General features: G+C 52.3%; 1 protein-coding gene across 1 annotated transcript in view; it reads left to right on the top strand.

The window, feature by feature from the left end:
- Nucleotides 1-11,845, top strand: part of STT3A (STT3 oligosaccharyltransferase complex catalytic subunit A) — a 32,593-nt gene extending 20,748 nt beyond the window's left edge. The window contains exons 5-18 of the mRNA XM_075329103.1: nt 3,130-3,275; nt 4,085-4,175; nt 4,258-4,364; nt 4,592-4,756; nt 4,848-5,028; nt 5,242-5,397; nt 6,201-6,292; nt 6,675-6,830; nt 6,927-7,115; nt 8,421-8,537; nt 9,253-9,355; nt 9,533-9,721; nt 9,845-9,960; nt 11,577-11,845. Coding sequence (XP_075185218.1) covers nt 3,130-3,275; nt 4,085-4,175; nt 4,258-4,364; nt 4,592-4,756; nt 4,848-5,028; nt 5,242-5,397; nt 6,201-6,292; nt 6,675-6,830; nt 6,927-7,115; nt 8,421-8,537; nt 9,253-9,355; nt 9,533-9,721; nt 9,845-9,960; nt 11,577-11,615 — 1,847 coding nt within the window. The 3' untranslated portion in view covers nt 11,616-11,845. The remainder of the gene's footprint in view (nt 1-3,129; nt 3,276-4,084; nt 4,176-4,257; nt 4,365-4,591; nt 4,757-4,847; nt 5,029-5,241; nt 5,398-6,200; nt 6,293-6,674; nt 6,831-6,926; nt 7,116-8,420; nt 8,538-9,252; nt 9,356-9,532; nt 9,722-9,844; nt 9,961-11,576) is intronic.
- The last annotated feature ends 8,742 nt before the right edge of the window (nt 11,846-20,587 follow it).

Here is a 20,587-nt window from a genome sequence, read left to right as displayed (position 1 = left end):
TTGGAGCCGAGGAGATCCCGAAGGGAAGTACATTGAATTGGAAATGAAGCACTTCCTCCCCGTGTAGAACAGTAAACTTGAGGTATTGCCTGTGACACGGATGGATGGGCACATGGAAGTAGGCGTCCTTCAGATCTATGGAGGCCATCTGGTGGTGCAGACCTATCAGGGGAATAGTCGATTTCACGGACTCCATCTTGAACCGCCGGTACCTGACCTGCCGGTTGAGACGCCGTAGATTGATGATAATCCGGACGTCGCCAGACGGCTTTCTGACAAGGAAGAGACGGGAGTAGTGGCCTATCCCTTCTTCCTTACTCTGGACTGGGGAAACGACCCCCGAGTGCAATAGCTCCTGAATCTTTGCGTATAGTAAAGCCTGGGAACCCTGTGACGCCAGAGCCGTGACTCTGAGACCCGGAAGAGGGGGGGGGGGGGAGATGAATTCTATTAAGAGACCCTCTGAGACTATCTTCAGAACCCATTGGCAGGAGGTGATGGACCGCCACTGGGGAAGAAACGCCGAGAGTCGTCCCCCCACCCGAGCCGAGTCACTGTTTGTCCTGCTGAGGACGTTGTTGATGGGGAGGGATGAGGATGTTTCTCCCTCTACCCTTAGGATAGCTCCACCGGCCCGCCTTCCCTTTCCCTCTGGGCTGGGAGGCCCGAGGCATCGAGGGACGAAAGGATCGCTTCCTGGGGGGGTCTAGGATCAGGCAAGGCCTTACGATCATTCGCCTTGTCCAGAATATCATCCAGGGCAGGCCCAAACACCAAATCCCCTTAAACGGAAGGGAGCAAAGTCTCATTTTGGAGGTGGAGTCTCCACTCCAGGCCTTAAGCCAGAGGGCACGTCTGGCAGAGTTAGATAGAACCGAGGTCCTGGTAGCCAGGCGGACTGATTCCACCGAGGTATCCGCCAAAAACTGGTAGCCTTCCTAAGTAAGGAAAGGGAGTCCAGCAACTCATCCCGAGGGGTACCCTGGGAAATATGAGCCTCCAACTGGTCTAGCCACCTAAGTAGGGACCGGGAGACACAAGTGGAGGCAATGTTGGCCAGAATGGTAGAAGACGATGTCTCCCAGGATCGCTTCATGAGACCCTCGACCCTCCTATCCATCTGATCTCTAAGCTGGGAAGTATCCTCAAGGGGAAGCGCCGTTTGTTTAGCTACCCTGGCCACCTATACATCTACTTTGGGGACCTCCCAATGCAACCCAGAAGTCTCCAGAGGAAACCGGCGCCTGGGGTCACTCCGGAAACGCTTCTCAGGAAATTCCCATTCCTGAGAGACAATATCCAGAATATTGGCATGAACCGGAAACCCTAATTGTTTGACGGTTTTCAGGCCAGCAAACATTTCATCCTGGATTGAGGGACGAGACTGCACTTCCTCTAACCCCATAGTGCTCCGAACCGCCCCAATAAGATCCCCCAAATCTTCTGAGGGAAAAAGGAAGGACTGGTCAGACCTCCCGGAGGAAGAGCCTTCATCGGGACCCTCCGAGGCGGAATCAGCATCCTCATGATCAGACGGGGCCGACTGGAGTTTCCTTTTCTTTGGGGAAGAGAGGCCAGGAGCAGGGAGGGAGGCTAGTGAGGCCTGAATCTCCTGCTTCATCATGGACCGCAGCTCGTCTACTAGGGACGGCTGTTCAGCCCTAATAATCTGGTCCGTACACTGTTGGCAAAGCTTCTTATCCCAGACTGCAGGGAGCTTTTTTACACAAACTGGACACTTTTTAATCTTTTCGGTGCGTTCATAGCGGTCAGGCTTATCCGGCTTATCGGACCTCTCAGATCTCTCTGACTTTTCACATTTGTCAAATTTCTTAGTGGCCTTGTCCTCCTGGAAAACACAGACCAGAAAGAGCCATAAATACCAGCCTGAGACCTATGCATGAGGGACCACCCCCCTCCGTACTTACTGTGGCAGGGGGAACACTGGGCTCTGCAGATGCAGCTGCAGGGGAAGACATGGCAGGGAGCACAGCAGAAATCCTTACCGTGACTCTGAAGTCTTCAAGGCAGCCCTTATGCAGAAGGGCCTGCCCCCCCCCCCAGTAACAGGGAACGTTCCCCGCCTCCTGCATCCGGTCCCTGACAGACTGTGGAAGCGTCGGCGTGTCCTCCACGCTGCCTCCGCGACTGGAAGTGCCCAAACCGGAAGTCCCGCCCGCGGTAGCACTTCCGAATCACCCAGCAGCGTGCATGCAGGAAGCGGCCGGCGGCTCAGGGAGGACGCCGGCCGGGGAGCTACACAGCCTGCATCACCCCAGAGGAGCTCCGGAAGGCTGGAGCAGCGGTCCCCCACAGCGTGAGGGAACAGTAGGGGAGGAGCGGCGAAGGCCCGACCGATACTGCCCGGCTTAAGGTAGGGGAGAAAAAAAAAATATATACTGTAGTTCGCCGGCCACCACAGCATAGGAGAAAAATAAAACCTCACCATGCCCCATGGGGACTGGAAAGACACTGGCTATGGGAGGTGGGAGGGTCCTTTTAACCTCTTGTGCTTCCTGTCCCAATTAGGGCGTGGAGAGACAACCTCCTATGCTGTCGTGGAAGGGACTAGAGAAAATATAGTTTATCTATCCTGGATTGGATGTGCTGAAATGTTTCCTCGATTTTCTGGTGCCAAACGTTGTCTTTTGCCACTTCACCTCTGCACAGTGCAAGAGAACAGGGTTGCAAAGAACAGCATTGGATTTTTGCCTCTTGCTTTGTGACCTGCGTCGTGGCCAAAGTCACTGAGTAGCCCCGGCCTATTTCTCCTAAGCCGTGCAGCACAGATGTCCCAAATTTGCAAGGTTGAGGGTAGCTGCACCGCTATGAAGCAGCACCTGGACTTGTGAAGGCCAGCGGCGGCTTCAGTGGCGGGTTGAGGCTCAGGCTGCAGATTTTCCATGTGATTTTTCCCTGTTCAGGGTAATACAGGACCAGCGAAAAAAAAAGCAAATTTAACAAGTTGCATCTTGGCGTAGTGGAAATGTTAATTCTGCAGCGTCTCTGTCCATGTGACACGCGTGGATTTATCTGCAGTCATACGTGTACATGTCCCCAGCGTTACCCGTCACGTGCTCGATGTTGTGGAGACTCTGTGCCCATTGGGAATCTTCTCTTCTCCCCTAGGTTTGATGATCACATCAGCCGCCTTCTACCACATCCTGCACTTTTTTCACGTCACCATCGACATCAGGAATGTATGCGTGTTCCTCGCCCCTCTCTTCTCCTCCTTCACCACTATTGTCACTTACCACCTGACCAAAGAGCTGAAAGTAAGTACCCCCCTTTCACATCAGATTTTTTTTTTTTTTTTTTTATATGTAATGATAATGTAAAAGTTTGAAAACTTTAATTTTTTTTTTCTTTCTGTTTTTAAAGCTTCTGCTTGCTGTCAGTGAATGGAAACCTTTTTGTTTCTGCTCATAGGCAATGAGCGTTTCTGATCTTGTCCCGCTGACACGGCGGCACTGTCTGTTAGTGTATCGGCGCTGTCCTTCTAACCCCCTGCGGATTTGTATCCGGCTAAGTTGACTTAGGCTAGAGTTACACTTGCGAGTGACTCGCACACTCGCATCGCATCACCCGGCACGGCCACACAGTCTGACAGGAGCGGGTCGGCTGCATATATTTCTATGCAGCAGAGACGATACTGTCCGGAGAGCGGCCGTGCCGGGTGATGTGATGCGAGACTCACAAATGTGACTCCGGTCTTAGACATATAAACTCTCCGGTCAGCCGGCACCCGAGCTACCTGCTCCGAGGGACAATTAACACGGCCACGTCTGGTGCACACTGCCATTTTTTTTTTTTTTTTTTTCTTTTGACATGGACAGAAATTTTGCTTTCCTGAACTTGCTCCATGTCTGGCACAATCCGGATGGATTCAAGCCTTCGGATATGCAGAGTGCGTTTCCAGTCACTGACAGCAAGCTGACGTTTTATCAGTATGGAATAATTGAATTGCGAGGATTATTATTATTATGCTGCAGAACTTTCCATTTTACAATAAAATTATGTGACTCATAATGAAGGGTCCTTGGAGCATTTCAGTAATTGGATGTGTCTGGCCTTCTCCCCGCAGGACGCCGGTGCTGGGCTGTTAGCCGCGGCCATGATTGCAGTGGTCCCGGGATACATCTCCCGTTCTGTGGCCGGGTCGTACGATAATGAAGGTGAGTGGAGACGGCGGTGGTCTCGGAGTGCGCCCCGTCCTGCGTGTATCTGACGTAATTGCGACTTCTCCCCTGATCGCAGGTATCGCCATCTTCTGCATGCTGCTGACTTATTACATGTGGATCAAGGCGGTGAAGACGGGCTCCATCTACTGGGCAGCCATGTGCGCGCTCGCCTATTTCTACATGGTGAGTATACAGCACTGAGCGGCTCACACACGAATATACCATGTCCTGCTCCGATAGTCATTGTTGTTATTAATCCAGCGGCGGCGCTGCTGACAGTGCCCTAGAATAGTCATTAGAACTGAACACTGACTGTCAGCAGCGCCACCTGGTGTTAAAGGGATGACTTTTTGTAAATGAATGGTTGTCCGGTTTTGTTCTTTCTTCTAAGCCCTTCTGCTTGTGCGCAGGTGTCGTCCTGGGGAGGTTATGTCTTTCTGATCAATCTTATCCCTCTTCATGTCCTTGTCTTGATGCTGACCGGACGCTTCTCCCATCGCATCTACGTGGCCTATTGCACTGTGTATTGTTTAGGCACCATCTTGTCCATGCAGATCTCCTTCGTGGGGTTCCAGGTAATGACCCCCAAGTCCTCGGCGCCTCCTGTGTTTCCCACTTTACAAGGTGCATCAGTTCTCTTCACTCCCACGCTTGTGTCGCACGCAGCCTGTCCTGTCCTCCGAGCACATGGCGGCCTTAGGAGTGTTCGGCCTGTGTCAGATCCACGCCTTCGTGGACTATCTGCGGAGTAAGCTGAACCCCCAGCAGTTTGAGATCCTCTTCCGGAGCGTCATCTCCTTGGTGGGCTTCATCCTGCTGACTGTGGGGGCTGTACTTATGCTGACAGGTAAAGGCTGGGCTCGATCTTCTGCCATTGCTGGTGCTCAGCACACGAGGAGGTGTGGGGATGAGTATTGTGCAGCCACGAGTGCACACTTACTATACCGCACATAGCGCTGTGACAAACGTGTCGTCTCGTTTTAGCCTAACTTTTGTGGCGGTATCGATAACGTCTTTGTGTTTTACTTTGGACATTTGACTTTTCCTTTTATTTCCCCAGGAAAAATCTCCCCGTGGACCGGCCGCTTCTATTCCCTCCTGGATCCTTCTTATGCCAAGAACAACATTCCTATCATTGCGTCCGTCTCTGAGCACCAGCCGACCACTTGGTCCTCCTACTACTTTGATCTGCAGCTGCTTGTCTTCATGTTCCCAGGTCCGGTGATGCTTCATTTTATATCAAATTATCGATTATCTCCTGCTTTTAAAAATGAACCCCATAGGAATGAATTGGTTGTGTCACACGGCGATGCCCCAGCCCTCGAGTCCAGCATCGACATCTCAGCTGGGTTAGGGTGTGGACAACGGCTGCTGCGTTACAGCTTAGTGTATAGTGCACGGGTATTCTCCAGCGAGGTAGCACTTCTCTATTCTGGCTCATAGCAGAGGTGTCCTAAACACTGACTTTACACCAATATACCCCAAAAGAGCATATGGGCAGGTATTTCCATGCAGGAACAGCCTAAATGGATTTTCCAAGACTTGCTGATGATGGGGGTCCAACGTCGAGCACCTCCACTGATCGGATGTCTGCAGATGAGGCTGGATGGACACTGTATATGAGCTGGAAAAAAAACGCTCCATGCGCCGTGTAGTGGTCATTCTCAGTACTGCAGCTCTGCTCCCATTGACTTCAAAAGTAGCCGAGCTGCTGAGAACGGCCGGTGCATGGAGCTGTCATGTTCCAGATCCATACACAGAATACATCCAGCCTCAGCTGGACCTGCACATGGCTGATCTGTAGGATCGCTGGGTTTCGGACCCTCACTGATGTAATATTGATGACCTAAAGGTCCTGGAAATCCCCTTTACCAGTCACAGGGGGTATTCGGGGATCCAGAATCCCTTTACAGCACTACAGTGTGAATGCTCCAGATGTTACAAAGCCTGTAAGTGAATGAGATCAATAACTGCAATAATGTTCACGTTCTCCATGTCGTCCTTTGTGTCGTCCTGCAGTTGGTCTGTATTACTGCTTCAGCAACCTGTCTGATGCCAGAATCTTCATCATCATGTACGGAGTCACCAGCATGTACTTCTCCGCTGTCATGGTACGTAGTCCAGTAGGTGGTGTCGGCCAGGATTAGTCCGTGTTCACACATCCCAGGTTTTCTGCAGCAGATTACGGCACCATAGTAGAGAGAATGTGGTGTACAAAACCCTGTACATGTGCAAAAATCTGCAAAATAGTAGCATGCTCCGACGCATGCAGAAAAGCTGCACGTCCTCGTCCTCCGCGATGCTTTGTGATGTAGTGGGGTGACGTCCGCAGCATAGTCTATGTAGCACGGGGCATTTTGGTGCAGATTTGCAGCAAAGTCCTCGCCATGTGAGAACATCCCCTGGAGTAACAGATTGGTCATTTGCAGGACTAGTCAGGACACCCCGGCCCGGCATGAGTCCCTTTAATCCGGCCTCTGTTCCTTCTTAAAGGTGCGTCTGATGCTGGTCTTGGCCCCCGTCATGTGTATTCTGTCTGGTATCGGGGTATCTCAGGTATTATCCACCTACATGAAGAATCTTGATATAAGCCGTCCAGATAAAAAGACAAAGAAGCAGCAGGATTCCACCTACCCCATTAAAAACGAGGTGAGATTGTCAGTCCGTCCGTCCTCTTGTGATATTGCAGCATTATTCAGGTGATTGTTCTGTAAAATCTTCTGACCACCTCGTTTTCGGTCACAGGTCGCCAGCGGGATGATCATGGTCATGGCTTTCTTCCTGGTCACGTACACATTCCACTCCACCTGGGTCACCAGCGAGGCCTATTCCTCCCCCTCCATTGTGCTGTCTGCCCGCGGCGGAGACGGGAGCCGCATCATCTTCGATGATTTCAGAGAGGCTTATTACTGGCTGAGGCACAACACCCCCGAGGTGAGTCTGCGCGACCGAGCACGGGCATAGGAGAAGGCTGCAAAATCACATCTCGACTGCTGCAGGGGTCTCCAGCGACTGGTGGGGGGGGTCTCCAGCGACTGGTGGGGGGGGTCTCCAGTGACTGGTGGGGGTCTCCAGCGATCTGCAGGAAATTAAAAAGCTGCAAAATAAAAAAAAAAAAAACTGCTGAAAGTTTACTTATTCCTTAATGCATTATCAAGAGATGGAGATACCGTATTATGACATTAGAACATGTACTTTTCCTCCCAAAAATTTGGGAGGAAAGGGAGTGGGGGTGGGGGGGGAGTTTCGTCGTAATCTGAATATAGCTTACCACAGGTTGGTGGAGAGGATTAGCAGCAGACGGGCAATGCTGAGCTGGGGCCGGGGCGGCGGCTGGGCTGGGCTGGGGCCGGGGCGGCGGCTGGGTTGGGCTGGGTTGGGCTGGGCTGAGCCGGGGCGGTGGCTGGGTTGGGCTGGGCTGGGCTGAGCCGGGGCGGCGGCTGGGTTGGGCTGGGCTGGGCTGAGCCGGGGCGGCGGCTGGGCTGTTCTGCAGGCGCTGTGCTAGGTCTGCGGCGGCTGTGCTGCTGGCGGTGAGGGGTTCAAATAATAGCGCCCGGAGTCGGTGCTTCTGGCCCATTGATCTACCAGCAGCGGACTTAAGGAAAATGGCGCTCAAAAGTGGTGCGTGTGCAGATGAGATCTCAGCTTGTCATTGAGCCGTGCAATTTGCGCCGACAGAGTCTGGGCGCCATTTCTTTGAAGCCTGCACTGTCGACAGTTCCTGGGACAGCATCCGGGACACCACCTGCACCGCCACAGTATCACCCTGCTCTGCCACAGCCCCTGCCTCCTGTGACCTCGCTCCACCACTACCACCTTCTCTCCCCCCACCCCAGTACAACACCATCGGATTATAAGACTGATCTCCCCCCCCCCATTTTTTTTCTCTAAATTTGGGGTGCGTCGTATAAACCAAAAAATACGGTAATTCTGCAAACTCTTGTCTATCCCTGTCCGTTCTCTCTTGGCATGGCAGTTTCCCATTTTGTAAGGCAGCATGGTGCCTCATCCCAAGGTACATGAGTGATAACACAGCCTGGACGTGCTCCATTGGTCGCCAGCACCACACCACCAGTACAAAACTGAAACATCGCCCGCCCCGTACCACACCGTACCCAGAATTATTAATCCGATTTTTCTATAAAAGCGGAGAACTCCTTAATAAGTAGGATTTAGAATTGTGACATTAGACGAGGTGTAAATCTGGACACATTGTCCTTTTTTTTTTACCATTTCCAGGATGCCAAGGTGATGTCATGGTGGGATTATGGCTACCAGATAACGGCCATGGCCAACCGAACCATCCTGGTGGACAATAACACCTGGAATAACACACACATCTCCAGGGTGGGCCAGGTAAGACGCAGTCTGAAGACGGGCGCGAGGCTTACTCTACATTCATGAAATCATGTGATGCAGGAACGTCCTCGGGGATTGTGACCGTTGTGCAATGCTGTCTTCTAGCGCCCCCTTGTGGCTTTAGGTGTGAATGAGCCTGTACTTCTCTGCAATACTACAACTCCCAGCATGGTCTGACATTGCAGTCTGCCTGGTCTGCACTTGTACGAGTGATCAGTGTGCAGAGATCCCCATCATGTCGCTTTCTAACCATTGCAAACAGCACCTGATACGGGGTACACGTGTCTATACATCATTAACGTGTCTATAGAACATACAATATGGAGGGGATACAACAAGAACCTAATATGGGGTCCACGTGTCTATACTTTATTGGGGGATACAACAAGCACCTGATATGGGGTCCACGTGTTTATACATTATTAGGGGATACAACAAGCACCTGATGTGGGGTCCACGTGTCTATACATTATTGGGGGACACAAGTACCTGATATGGGGTCTACGTGTCTATACATTATTCGGGGACATAATAACAAGTACCTGATATTGGCTTCTGTGTCATTAGAACATACAATATGGGGGGGATACAACACACACCTGCTATGGGGTCCACGTGTCTATACATTATTGGGGGACACAACAGGCACCTGATATGGGGTCCACGTGTCTATATTGGGGGATACACTTCTGACCTGCCCCTCTCTTCCCAGGCCATGGCGTCCACCGAGGAGAAAGCCTATGAGATTATGAGAGAGCTGGATGTTAGTTATGTCCTTGTGATATTTGGCGGCCTGACCGGATATTCGTCAGATGGTAAGCCATGTCCTTCCCCTGGGTCATCAGCCTTCAGCACTACAACTCCCAGCATACCCTGACCAGATGCTGTCGGTGCATATTGGGAGTTGTAGTTTTGCAGCAGCCAGAGTGATCGTGTATTACTTTCTGTGTTATTGATTTTATATTTAATATATATATTTTCCTTATTTTCAGATATTAACAAGTTTTTGTGGATGGTGAGGATCGGTGGCAGCACGGACACCGGTAAACACATAAAGGAGCACGATTACTACACCCCTACTGGGGAGTTTCGGGTGGACAGGGAGGGCTCCCCAGTTCTTCTCAATTGCCTTATGTATAAGATGTGCTACTACCGATTTGGACAAGTTTACACAGAAGCCAGTAAGTATCGTCATGGGAAGAAATGGTGTTCTGCCGCTCGTCAATGGCTTCCGACCCGAGTGTGTCCCGGTGCCGGGCTCGTGTGGGCTTAACCAGGCTAAATCATTGTTTGTTTTTTTCCAGAACGACCTCCCGGTTACGACCGCGTGAGAAATGCTGAAATTGGAAACAAAGACTTTGAGCTGGACGTCTTGGAGGAAGCCTACACCACCGAGCACTGGCTGGTCAGAATATACAAGGTGCGTATCCTACACCTGCTTAGGGTATGTGCTCACAATCGAGACCCGCTGCATCCTGGACTCAGCGGGTCCTGACCTGTGGGGCCACGAGTCTCCTCCGCAGAAGACCGCAGCTGCTTGTGCCCACGGTCAGGTTTCGGGGTGCTGTGGATTCTCGCTTGTGTTCTCCCTAGGGAGAATGGACGCTTGTTGACTCCGTAGAAAAGAATTGACATTCTGTGGCTCGGAAAGCCGCACTGTAGGTCAGTTTTCGCTGCGGGCCGTACACTGATAATGGGCAGGAGATTTCTTATAAATCCCATACACTGTGATTGTACTGTACAACGCAACGTTTTGGATGCAGTGAAAACACTCTGCATCCAAAACGCTGCAAACACTGATCGTGGGTGCGTAGCCTTAGGGGCACTTTGCACTACGACACTGCAAGCCGATGGTAGTGGTGCCGAGCGCGATAGTCCCCGCCACCATCGCACATACGATATTGTGTTATAGCTGCCGTAGTGAACATTATCGCAACGCCAGCTTCACATGCCCTCACCTGCCCTGCGACGTCGCTCTGGCTGGCGACCCGCCTCCTTACTAAGGGGGCGGGTCGTGCAGCGTCACAGCGACATCGCACGGCAGGCGGCCGATAGAAGTGGAGGGGCGGAGATGAGCGGGACGTAAACATCCCGCCCACCTCCTTCCCTCTGCATAGCTGGCGTGAGCCGCGGGACGCAGGTAAGGAGATGTTCCACGCTCCTGCGGCTTCACACACAGCGATGTGTAATGCCGCTGGAACGAGGAACAACATCATAAGATCGGTCCTTCCGAAATTATGGAAATGACCGACGCTACACCGATGATACGATTACGACGCTTTTGCGCTCCTTAATCGTATCCAAAACGATTTACACACGCTGATATCGACTGCGACGCCGGATGTGCGTCACTTTCGATTTGACCCCCACCGACACCGCAGCTGTGATATCGTAGTGTGCAAAGTGCCCCTAAGAGTGGGCAGGAGATTTCTATAAATCCATCCACTGTGCTTGTACTGTAAAATGCAGCGTTTTGGATGCAATGAAAACACGCTACATCCAAAATGCTGCAAACACTGATCGTGGGTACGTACCCTTACACACTGCACAATCCACGGAATACGGTCACATCCTTTTAAAAAAAGGGCGACATCATGGTGGTGTCCTCTGCTCCTTACAGGGACATTTGTATTAAATGCATGTATTTTGAGCTAAAAATAATTTGTGCAATTGGATTTCATGAAAAATGTTGCACATTGTTGCTCTCGCTGTTTTGTCGGCTGCAGACTGAGTTAACTGAGATCCATCAGTGAGCTCTTTGGGGAGTTTCTAGCTCTTTCATCTGCCCTTTTCTCAGCTGATTTATGACCACAGAACACATCAAAGTTGAATGTGCAGGAAAACGAAGTCTGTAAAAGCCAAACTGGGCAACATTTTTAATTAAACACAATTCCAAAAATATTTTTACACATGCATTTAAGAAACCCAAAATGAGGGAACCCCTGTGACTGTGTAGGGGTGTAGGGAAGTTCAGCCGTGCAAAATAAAATGAAATGCCGCCTGTGGTGAGCATCTGTCTTTTTGCTTTTGTTACAGGTGAAAGATCTGGATAACCGCGGATTGTCCCGGACATAACGATGCCTTCAGCTTCGCCACATTCAGCACTGACAGAGCCCTCCTCGCCTGGGAACCAGATTTTTATACTGTTTCTATTGACGGGAAGAATGGAAGTTGATTGGCCGTAGATGGACGCCGCTCGCCGCCCGGGACGAATGGAATATTTCTATCAATACGAATGTTGTTACCAAATGATTGAAATTGTGGTTTCGACTTTACAGTGTGGTCAATTAAAGATGGGGATAAAATCCGCGTCCTGGTCTTTTATGGGGTCAATAAGGGGGGGAGCTTTGCACCAATTACAGCAACAGACATGCCCAATCTCTTCATCAAGGTATGGATAAATGTCCAAGGTGGGAGACCCTTAAGTCCTCATCGTCTGCAGCTGGCACAGGAGTAGGACCTTGATACTTTAACATGCACTGCTCAGTGGTGGCTGAAACTACTGCCCCAGAACAGGCAGGGACTACTTTAAGATTTCAGCTCTGAAGCCTGCAGAACTTAAAGGGAACCTGTCAGCAGAAATTTCGCCCAAAAGCTAAAAGATTCCCCCTCTGCAGCTCCTGGGCTGCATTCTAGGAAGGTCCCTGTTATTATTGTGCCCCATGTGAGACCAAAATAAAGAGTTTATAAAGTGCTACCTTTTTGTGTTCAGATAGTGTAAATGTGACACGGGGGCGGGCTCTCTGCCGTCCGTTATTCTGCCCCCTGGTCCTGTATGCCGCCCCCATCGCTCCTTTCCATCGCTGATTCACCGCCCACTGCTCCAGCCATCCCCGCGCATGCCCAGTGCCAGTCTCACGGGACTGAGCAGTGTGACCGCTGGTGACGTGTGCGCAGGCAAGTGATTATGAGAGGGGCTGTGATTGTTATCAGCAAGTACCCGCCCATAATCTCGTGAGCGCGCAAACCTCACCAGCGGTCACACTGTGCTCAGGGTAGTGCTAGACTGTATGGGCTGCTTCCAGGGATGACATCCCTTTTGTCACGTGATAGGGGCGTGTTCAAAATACTATCACGTGACAAAAGGGATGTCATCCCTGGAAGCAGCCCATACAGTCTAGCACTGGCACTGGGCATGCGCGGGGATGGCTGGAGCAGTGGGCGGTGAATCAGCGATGGAAAGGAGCGATGGGGGCGGCATACAGGACCAGGGGGCAGAATAACGGACGCCAGAGAGCCCGCCCCCGTGTCACATTTACACTATCTGAATACAAAAAGGTAGCACTTTATAAACTCTTTATTTTGGTCTCACATGGGGCACAATAATAACAGGGACCTTTCTAGAATGCAGCCCAGGAGCTGCAGAGGGGGAAGCTTTTAGCTTTTGGGCGAAATTTCTGCTGACAGGTTGCCTTTAACTATCCAGGCTGAACTTAAAGAGGATGTCCACTACTTAGACACTGATGGCCAACCTTTATTATAAGTTGTCTGTATTGGATCATAGGGGGTCTGATGCCTGGACTCCCACCAATTAGCTGTTTTCCCTGCCGCCCATGACAGCACCACCTGAGAGATAGGTTCCGCCCACATCAGGACAGGAAACCCACTGATAAAAAGGTGGTACCTCTCCTCCACATCAGTTTGGTTTCCTGTCCTGGTATGGACAACCCATTGCTGTCCCAGGTCCGACCCGGTGTGGAATCCTGGTACTTACCAGAAGCCGGTGCTCGGGCCTGGATGCACCCCCCCTCGGTCTCAGACCTCTGCGGCGGTGTGGCGCGGGCCTGGAGCGGGAGCTCAGCCCGACGTCTCTCCAGGGATGTGCACACTCACGGTGGCCGCTGGAAGGCTTGTCCCTGCTGTGCAGCACGCTGGAGTGAAGCAGGACGCTCCGGCCGGAAGTGACGTGTGTACCCTGGTGACGTGTTCAGTGCGACCAGGAAGTGACTGGTGTGCGCATGTGTCGCGGGCGGAGGAGGGGACGCCGCGCTCTCCCACTGCTCGGGTCCGGCTGGCACTGCGGCCTGCTGCTGCTCGGTGGCTCGAGCGATGGGCCGGATCCCGGGGACTCGAGCGGAGCTCCTCGCCCGTGAGTGAAAGGGGGTTTTTGGGTGTGGGGATTGTTTATTGTCCGTGACGCCACCCACGGTGGTGGTGATTTGTTAACACCACCGCTGCTCTGTATGGGGATCCCGGGAAGGATGGTATGGAGCAGCCAGTTGTTGTGTTGCCCCTCCGTGGGTAGGGGTTGGTGATCCCGGGGCCCAGTGATGAAGTGGGTGATGCAGGGCTTGGTGGGCGCAGGGACGCGGGGGGCAGCGCTGTGCCTTGCGGCACTGTGGTACTCACTCAGCCTGAGACTATGACACAGTTCTCGGTAAAACACACGGTTGGAAAGACGGTTCCCAAGGACGGCTGCACTTGCTTTCCCCAGTAGGTGACGGTCCCTTTTTCCTGCACCTAAAGTGATGATGGTTGCGATGGGTTCCCACCGGTAACCCGCTCCCCGGCTTGGATATGGGCCGGAGGAGCCCTACTTTGCCCGCAGGCGCTGGCCCTGAGAAACTGGTGCCCTGGCGGTGGCGGTGTCTCTCCGTTACGGTTGGACTGTTGCCTTCAATCGGTACTTGGTTGTTAGGAGACAGACGTCCCCTTCACTGACGGATTTGGCAAATTATGGTGACTCCAAGCCTTGCCGGGATCCGAAAGGCCCCTGCCCAGGTGCTGACTGTTCTTCGTATACTGCTCCAGACCGCCGGGTCATCACCCGTCCGCGGTCCTTCCAGCAACCTCCGAGCAGTCCCCCTGCAGACTATCACCGCCGTCTGCTGACCTTGCTGTCACTGTCCGGGGCACACACCCAGACCAACTTCAGGCTTTACAACTGTCACTTCAGCTTCTCTCTTTAGCTCCACTACTACTTCCTTCTACTTCACTCCCCTGGCTTGAACTGCCTGGTTCTTCTAGCCCTCAGCTAGACTTCCACTTCCAAACTCTGTCTCTACTCTTCTGCCTGGTTCTTCCCGCCTCCAGAGCTGTGAACTCCTCGGTGGGTGGAGCCAACCGCCTAGCCCACCCCCTGGTGTGAACATCAGCCCCTGGAGGAAGGCAACAAGGATTTTGGTTAGCTTAGGTGTTCCTAACTGGGGTGTAGGGTGTGGTGATATTGTGACCTGTGACCCCTGGCTTGCCCAGGGCGTCACACATGCGCACTAGGATCCAAGATGGCGGCGCCCATGTAAAGAGGGATCTCCGTTTAAAATGTGGCCGGCGCCTGGGACTGGTGAGTTTTTCTCCTCCATAATTCCCCATTATGGCAGGAGATTCACCCCGCAGCAAGGAGCAGCGCAAGGAGTCGCCACAGCGTGGCTCAGAACGCGGCTCAGCGGATCGTTCCAGGAATGCTGTATCCAGTCCGGGCAGCGTTCGGTCGGTGGGTCCCAAGAGGTCCAAGGGAGATAAGAATCCGCCTCCTGATCCGGTATTGCCAGGAGTCGTGGGGGTGAGTGAACTTCGTGGTCAGCCGTGTTACTAAGACCCCGTTTCCATGTCCCCTATCTTGTTAGGTACAGAAAAAATGTACCTCCAAGCAGCGTCACAAGGAATGTGCCATATGCCAATCCTCCCTGTCTTCTGATTACACCAAGGCCCTATGTGCAGGCTGTATCCAACAGACCCTCCTCAAAGAAGGGCCAGGGTTCTCGTCTGAATTACGTTCCATTATCAGAGCAGAAGTACAGGAGTCCCTTAAGGGGGGCAAGAGGTGCAAGAAATCCCGTCATCCTAAGCTGTCTACTCCCGATACCTCGGCGGGTTCAGCTCATGACTCTCGGTCGTCAGGCTCCTCGGGATCCTCCCCCTCCGATTCTGACTCCTCCTCCTCTTCCGATGAAGGTGGTCGTCCTTGTTTCCCTACTGCGGACGTGGGACCCTTGGTGAAGGCGGTGCGTTCGACCATGGGAATGGTGGACCCCAGGGGGCCCGAATCTACCCAGGATGTCATGTTTGGGGGCTTGGATTCCAAAAAACGTAAGGGGTTTCCTATTCCCCAGAAGGTTCAGGGTCTCATTACTGACCAGTGGAGAAAAGTGGACAAAAGATTGAATCTTAGCTCTTCCCTTAAAAGGAAGTACCCAGTGGATGGGGAGGCGTCTACCTCCTGGGATAGGACCCCAAAGATTGATGTCGCTATTGCCAAGGCTTCCCGCTCCACTACCTTGCCGTTTGAGGACTTAGGGTCCCTTAAGGATCAGCTGGATAGGACGGCTGATGGGTTTCTGAGAGGAACTTGGGAATCCACAGCAGGTGGCTTGCGCCCTGCCGTGACCAGCGCCTGCGTTGCCCGGTCTTTAATGGTGTGGCTTCAGCAATTAGAAGACCAGTTGAGACCTGACACTCCAAGGAAGGATATTATCTCGTCCTTGCCCTTAATACAGGGTGCTGCAGCCTTTATGGCAGATGCCTCGGTTGATTCCTTAAGACTTTTCTGGGGGCCTCTGGCTGAAAACTTGGAAGGGTGATGTCCAATCCAAGGGACGGCTATGCAGCATGCCTTGTGAAGGTACCTATCTTTTTGGCTCAGGCCTGGACGACCTCCTCACTAAGGCATCCGATAAGAAACAGGGATTTCCGTTTTATCCCGGTGGCGTCCTCTCGCAGCCGGCCCTTTCGGAGACGTCAGTTTTTCACAAAGAAGTCCAAAAAACCGCAAGATCAGTGGAAGGACCGTAGATAGAATACCTCGGGCTTTCTCTTTGGCAAGCAGTCCGATAATAAGACCAAACCCTCCCAATGACGCCAGTCATCAGGTAGGGGGCCGTCTGTCCCTCTTCCTCCATGCATGGAAGGCGATCTCCAACAAGTGGCTCCTTCAGATTGTGGCGGAAGGGTTAAAATTGGACTTCAGTTCACCCCCTTGGGGGTCTCTAATAATAACATCCTTGCGGTCCCCAGAGCGGCAGATGGCCTTGGAAGTAGAAGTGCTGACTCTCCTCTCCAGGAAAGTCATTCAGGAGGTCCCCTTAGGACAAGAAGGGGACGGCTTTTACTCCACTCTGTTTCTGGTTCGGAAGCCGGACTCCACCTTCCGCACCATCTTCAACCTGAGGAACTTGAATTTGCATCTGGTGCAGCGAGCCTTCAAAATGGAGACCATGAAGTCAACTGTCAGGCTGTTGTGTTTCATGGCGGTCCTCGACTTGAAGGACGCCTATTATCACATCCCTATTTTTCCGTCTCACCGGCGGTTTCTCAGGTTCGCACTACACGTCTCCGGGAGGCTGAGACACTTCCAATTCGCAGCGCTGCCATTCGGGCTTTGCATGGCCCCACGGATCTTCACCAAAGTCCTCGCGGAGGTCATGGCACATGTCAGGGAACAGGACATATTGATCGTTCCGTATCTGGACGATCTCCTGATAGTGGGTCAGTCGGAGTCTCTATGTGCGGCTCATGTGACCAGGGTCATCACCATCCTGGAAGGCCTGGGGTGGGTGGTGAATCTGCAGAAGTCCAGACTCCAGCCTCTCCAATGTCAAGTCTTCCTGGGTCTCGTCTTGGACTCCACAAGCCAGTTGTGCCACCTGCCAGAGGACAAGGTCACCAGGATCTTGTCCTTGCTCTCTTCCGTAAGGAGTTGCCCAGGCATGTCCTTACGGCAGGCTATGTCGCTGGTCGGGACTCTTACCTCTTGCATCCCAGGAGTATGGTGGGCCCAACTGCGTTCCAGAATCCTCCAGATGGAGGTCCTTCGGTTTCAGAGACTGTTTGGAGAAAAAGTTGACCCTGTCTGCAGACACCTTGCACTCCCTGGGTTGGTGGCAGGACCCCTCACCTCCGGACAGGGGTTCCTTGGCTTTCCCCGGTCACGGACACTATAGTCACGGATGCCAGCCGTTGGGGGTGGGGTGCCCATCTGCGCCAACAGGTGCTTCAGGGTCCCTGGGACGCTCAGATGGTCAGTCCTCCAACTACAGGGAGCTCATGGCGGTTCTCAAGGCACTAGAGGGGTTCCTCCCCTTCTTGAGAGGTCGCCATGTTCGGATCCTTTCGGACAACAGGGTGACGGTGGCGTACATCAACCATCAGGGAGGCACCAGATCCCCTTCTCTTCTGACTCTGACTATGCGCATCTTCCAGCTGGCCGAACAACATCTCTCCTCCTTAACGGCTCTTCATATCAAGGGGACGGACAACGAGGAGGCAGACTTCCTCAGCCGGCAATGTCTCAGTCAGGGGGAGTGGTCCTTAGACCCGGAGGTCTTTTGCAAGATCACGCTTCTATGGGGTGCCCTTGTTCTCGACCTGTTCGCTACCAAGGCGAATCAGAAAGTGGACAGGATCTGCTCTCTCAACCCCCGAGACTATCCTGTGGCCCTCGATGCGTTCCAGATGTCTTGGTCTCACGGCCTCCTGTACGCGTTTCCTCCTCTGATCCTGTTACCTTCGGTTCTCCGGAAAATCCGGGACGACAGAGCAGAGGTTATTCTCATCGCCCCCTTCTGGCCGAAGCGGGCATGGTTTTACTGGCTGCGGACACTGTCTCTGGTGGATCCTTGGGTTCTCCCGGACGCCCCTCATCTCCTTTCCCAGGGCCCAGTCCGTCACCCCCCCCCTACCCGGCTCCCCATTTGACGGCTTGGCGTTTGAGCGGCGGCTGCTAGCTCGACGGGGTTTTTCCTCGGGCTTAATAGACACTCTTCTTCGCAGTAGGAAAGCGGTCACCACGGCCATTTACGGGAGGGTCTGGAAGCGTTTTCTCCTTCAGTCCGGGGCTCGGGCGGAGGACCCCCCCCCCCCTCCTATCTCGGGTATTCTAGAATTCCTCCAGAGGGGGTTGGAATTAGGGCTCTCCACCAGTACGCTCAAGGTGCAGGTATCAGCCTTAGGGGCACTGTTTAATTGTAGTCTGGCACAGAATGAGTGGATTTGCAGGTTCATTAAATCTAAGTCCAGGTCTGTACCTGTTCAGGCTCCCAGGGTTCCCCCAGGGGACCACAATTTAGTGTTGGATGCCCTCACAGGGCCACCGTTTGAACCCTTAGGGGAGGTCCCTCTCAAACTGTTGTCACTTAAGGTTTTTCTCCTCGTCGCACTCACTTCGGCCAGGCGGGTGGGGTGATCTCCAAGCCTTGTCCGTAGTTCACCCTTATACCCAGATTCTGGATGATAGGGTAGTGTTGCGGACTGATCCCTTCTACCTGCCCAAGGTTTCTAAACCCTTTCATCGGTCCCAAGAAATCGTGACCCCCCTCATAACGAGAAAGAGGCTAGGTTGCACACGTTGGATGTCCGGAGGGCCTTAATCACGTACCTAGATAGGACTAGGGAATGGAGGAAGTCTCAGGTCCTGTTTGTCACTTTTCAGGGGCATTCCAGGGGGCATGGGGCTTCTAAGGCTACCTTGGCCAGATGGGTCAGGGATGCCATCGGCTTGGCATACTCTGCTAAGGACACCACTCCTCCTCAGGGCATAAGGGCGCACTCCACTAGAGCAGTGTCTACGTCTTGGGCGGAGAGGGCGGATGCCTCTATTGACCAGATCTGTCGGGCGGCTACTTGGTCGTCTCCTGGTACTTTCTTTCGGCACTATAGGCTGGACTTATCCTCCACAACTGACCTTTCCTTTGGGAGACGGGTCTTACAGGCGGTGGTCCCTCCCTAAGGTGGTGGTCTATATAAATCTCTCAGGTGGTGCTGTCATGGGCGGCAGGGAAAAATCTTAATTACTCACCGGTAATGGGATTTTCAATAGCCCATGACAGCACCCTTAGTTCCCCCCCTATTCACTGGTTGTGGGCACCCTTCGGGGAGTGTTAGTTATTGGTGTTTTTCCTTGGGTGGTGGTGTGATTAATCTGTTTGTTGTGTTTTGTTGGTCCTCTCTGGCTCTGAAAAGCTACTGATGTGGAGGAGAGGTGCCGCCTTTTTATCAGTGGGTTTCCTGTCCTGATGTGGGCGGAACCTATCTCTCAGGGGGTGCTGTCATGGGCTATTGAAAATCCCATTACCGGTGAGTAAGATTTTTCAGCTCTTGCTGTATGTGTACAGTGTAAACAGCCAGCACAGCGCCACACACTGTGTAGTGGCCACTCTTGTTAAAGTGAATGTGGTCGGAGCTGCAGTACTGAGAATGGCCCGTACATGGTGCACCGCGCGCGCTCTGTGCTGATCCTCTAGGCCGATTACATCCGGTCGGAGCTGCAAACAGCTGATCAATGGGAGGAGAGAAGTGTCAGACCCTTCCTGATGTGATATTGACTACCTATACGTAGGATTGGACATCAGTGTCTTAGTGACAATCCCTATAAGTTCAGCCTGGATACTTCTGCAAGCTTCAGAGCTGAAATCTTCAAGTAGTTGCTGCTTGTTCTTTTGCAGTGCATTCTGGGAAGGTGGTCGGGGGAAATGATTATACATAATCTGAGTAGTGCACAACGCCTTTAAGTCATCTTGTAGCAGGTTACGTGTTGCATAATACTTTTAGACGCTGGAGGTTAGAAAATACAAAGGAGGGAGAGCGGCTTCACCGCAAACGAAGAACGAGCTGGTGCGATCCGGGCACAGACATATAGTAATAACGGTTTGTATGCCGGCAGCCTTCAAAGGTGGGATTAGTTGGTTGCTAGATCTTGGACTGAGGAGTGGCTGCTTATTGAGCTGTAGATGGAAAAAAAACAACAGAGAAACTTGTAAAAAAAAAACAACAAACAAAAAAACCCCATAAGACCAAGTTCAGACGCAGCGTAATGGTCAGGGTGGTAAAAATCCCATCTGCTCATCAAACAAAAAAAATCCAGATGGTAAAAGTGACGTTGAGACAATTCACGGCTTCATCTAGCTACACAACTGTGATGTTTTTTGGTTTTTTTTGCGTCTCCAGCTTTTATGCAAACGATGATAAAAACAAAACTCCTTTTAACCATATAGCACATTATACTGTAGCAAAAGGGTACCCTTATAGGGTTAATCTATTGCCAACACAAACTCCTTTGCAAGATAGAAAAGTAAAAAGACTGGCGTAAACAGTACGGTATATCAAATATCATC

Source organism: Anomaloglossus baeobatrachus, chromosome 11 (genome assembly GCF_048569485.1).
Source record: "Anomaloglossus baeobatrachus isolate aAnoBae1 chromosome 11, aAnoBae1.hap1, whole genome shotgun sequence".
Taxonomy (NCBI): Eukaryota; Metazoa; Chordata; class Amphibia; order Anura; family Aromobatidae; genus Anomaloglossus; species Anomaloglossus baeobatrachus.
The sequence above is the reverse complement of the archived record's forward strand: the minus strand, read 5'-3'. Positions and strand labels throughout refer to the sequence as shown.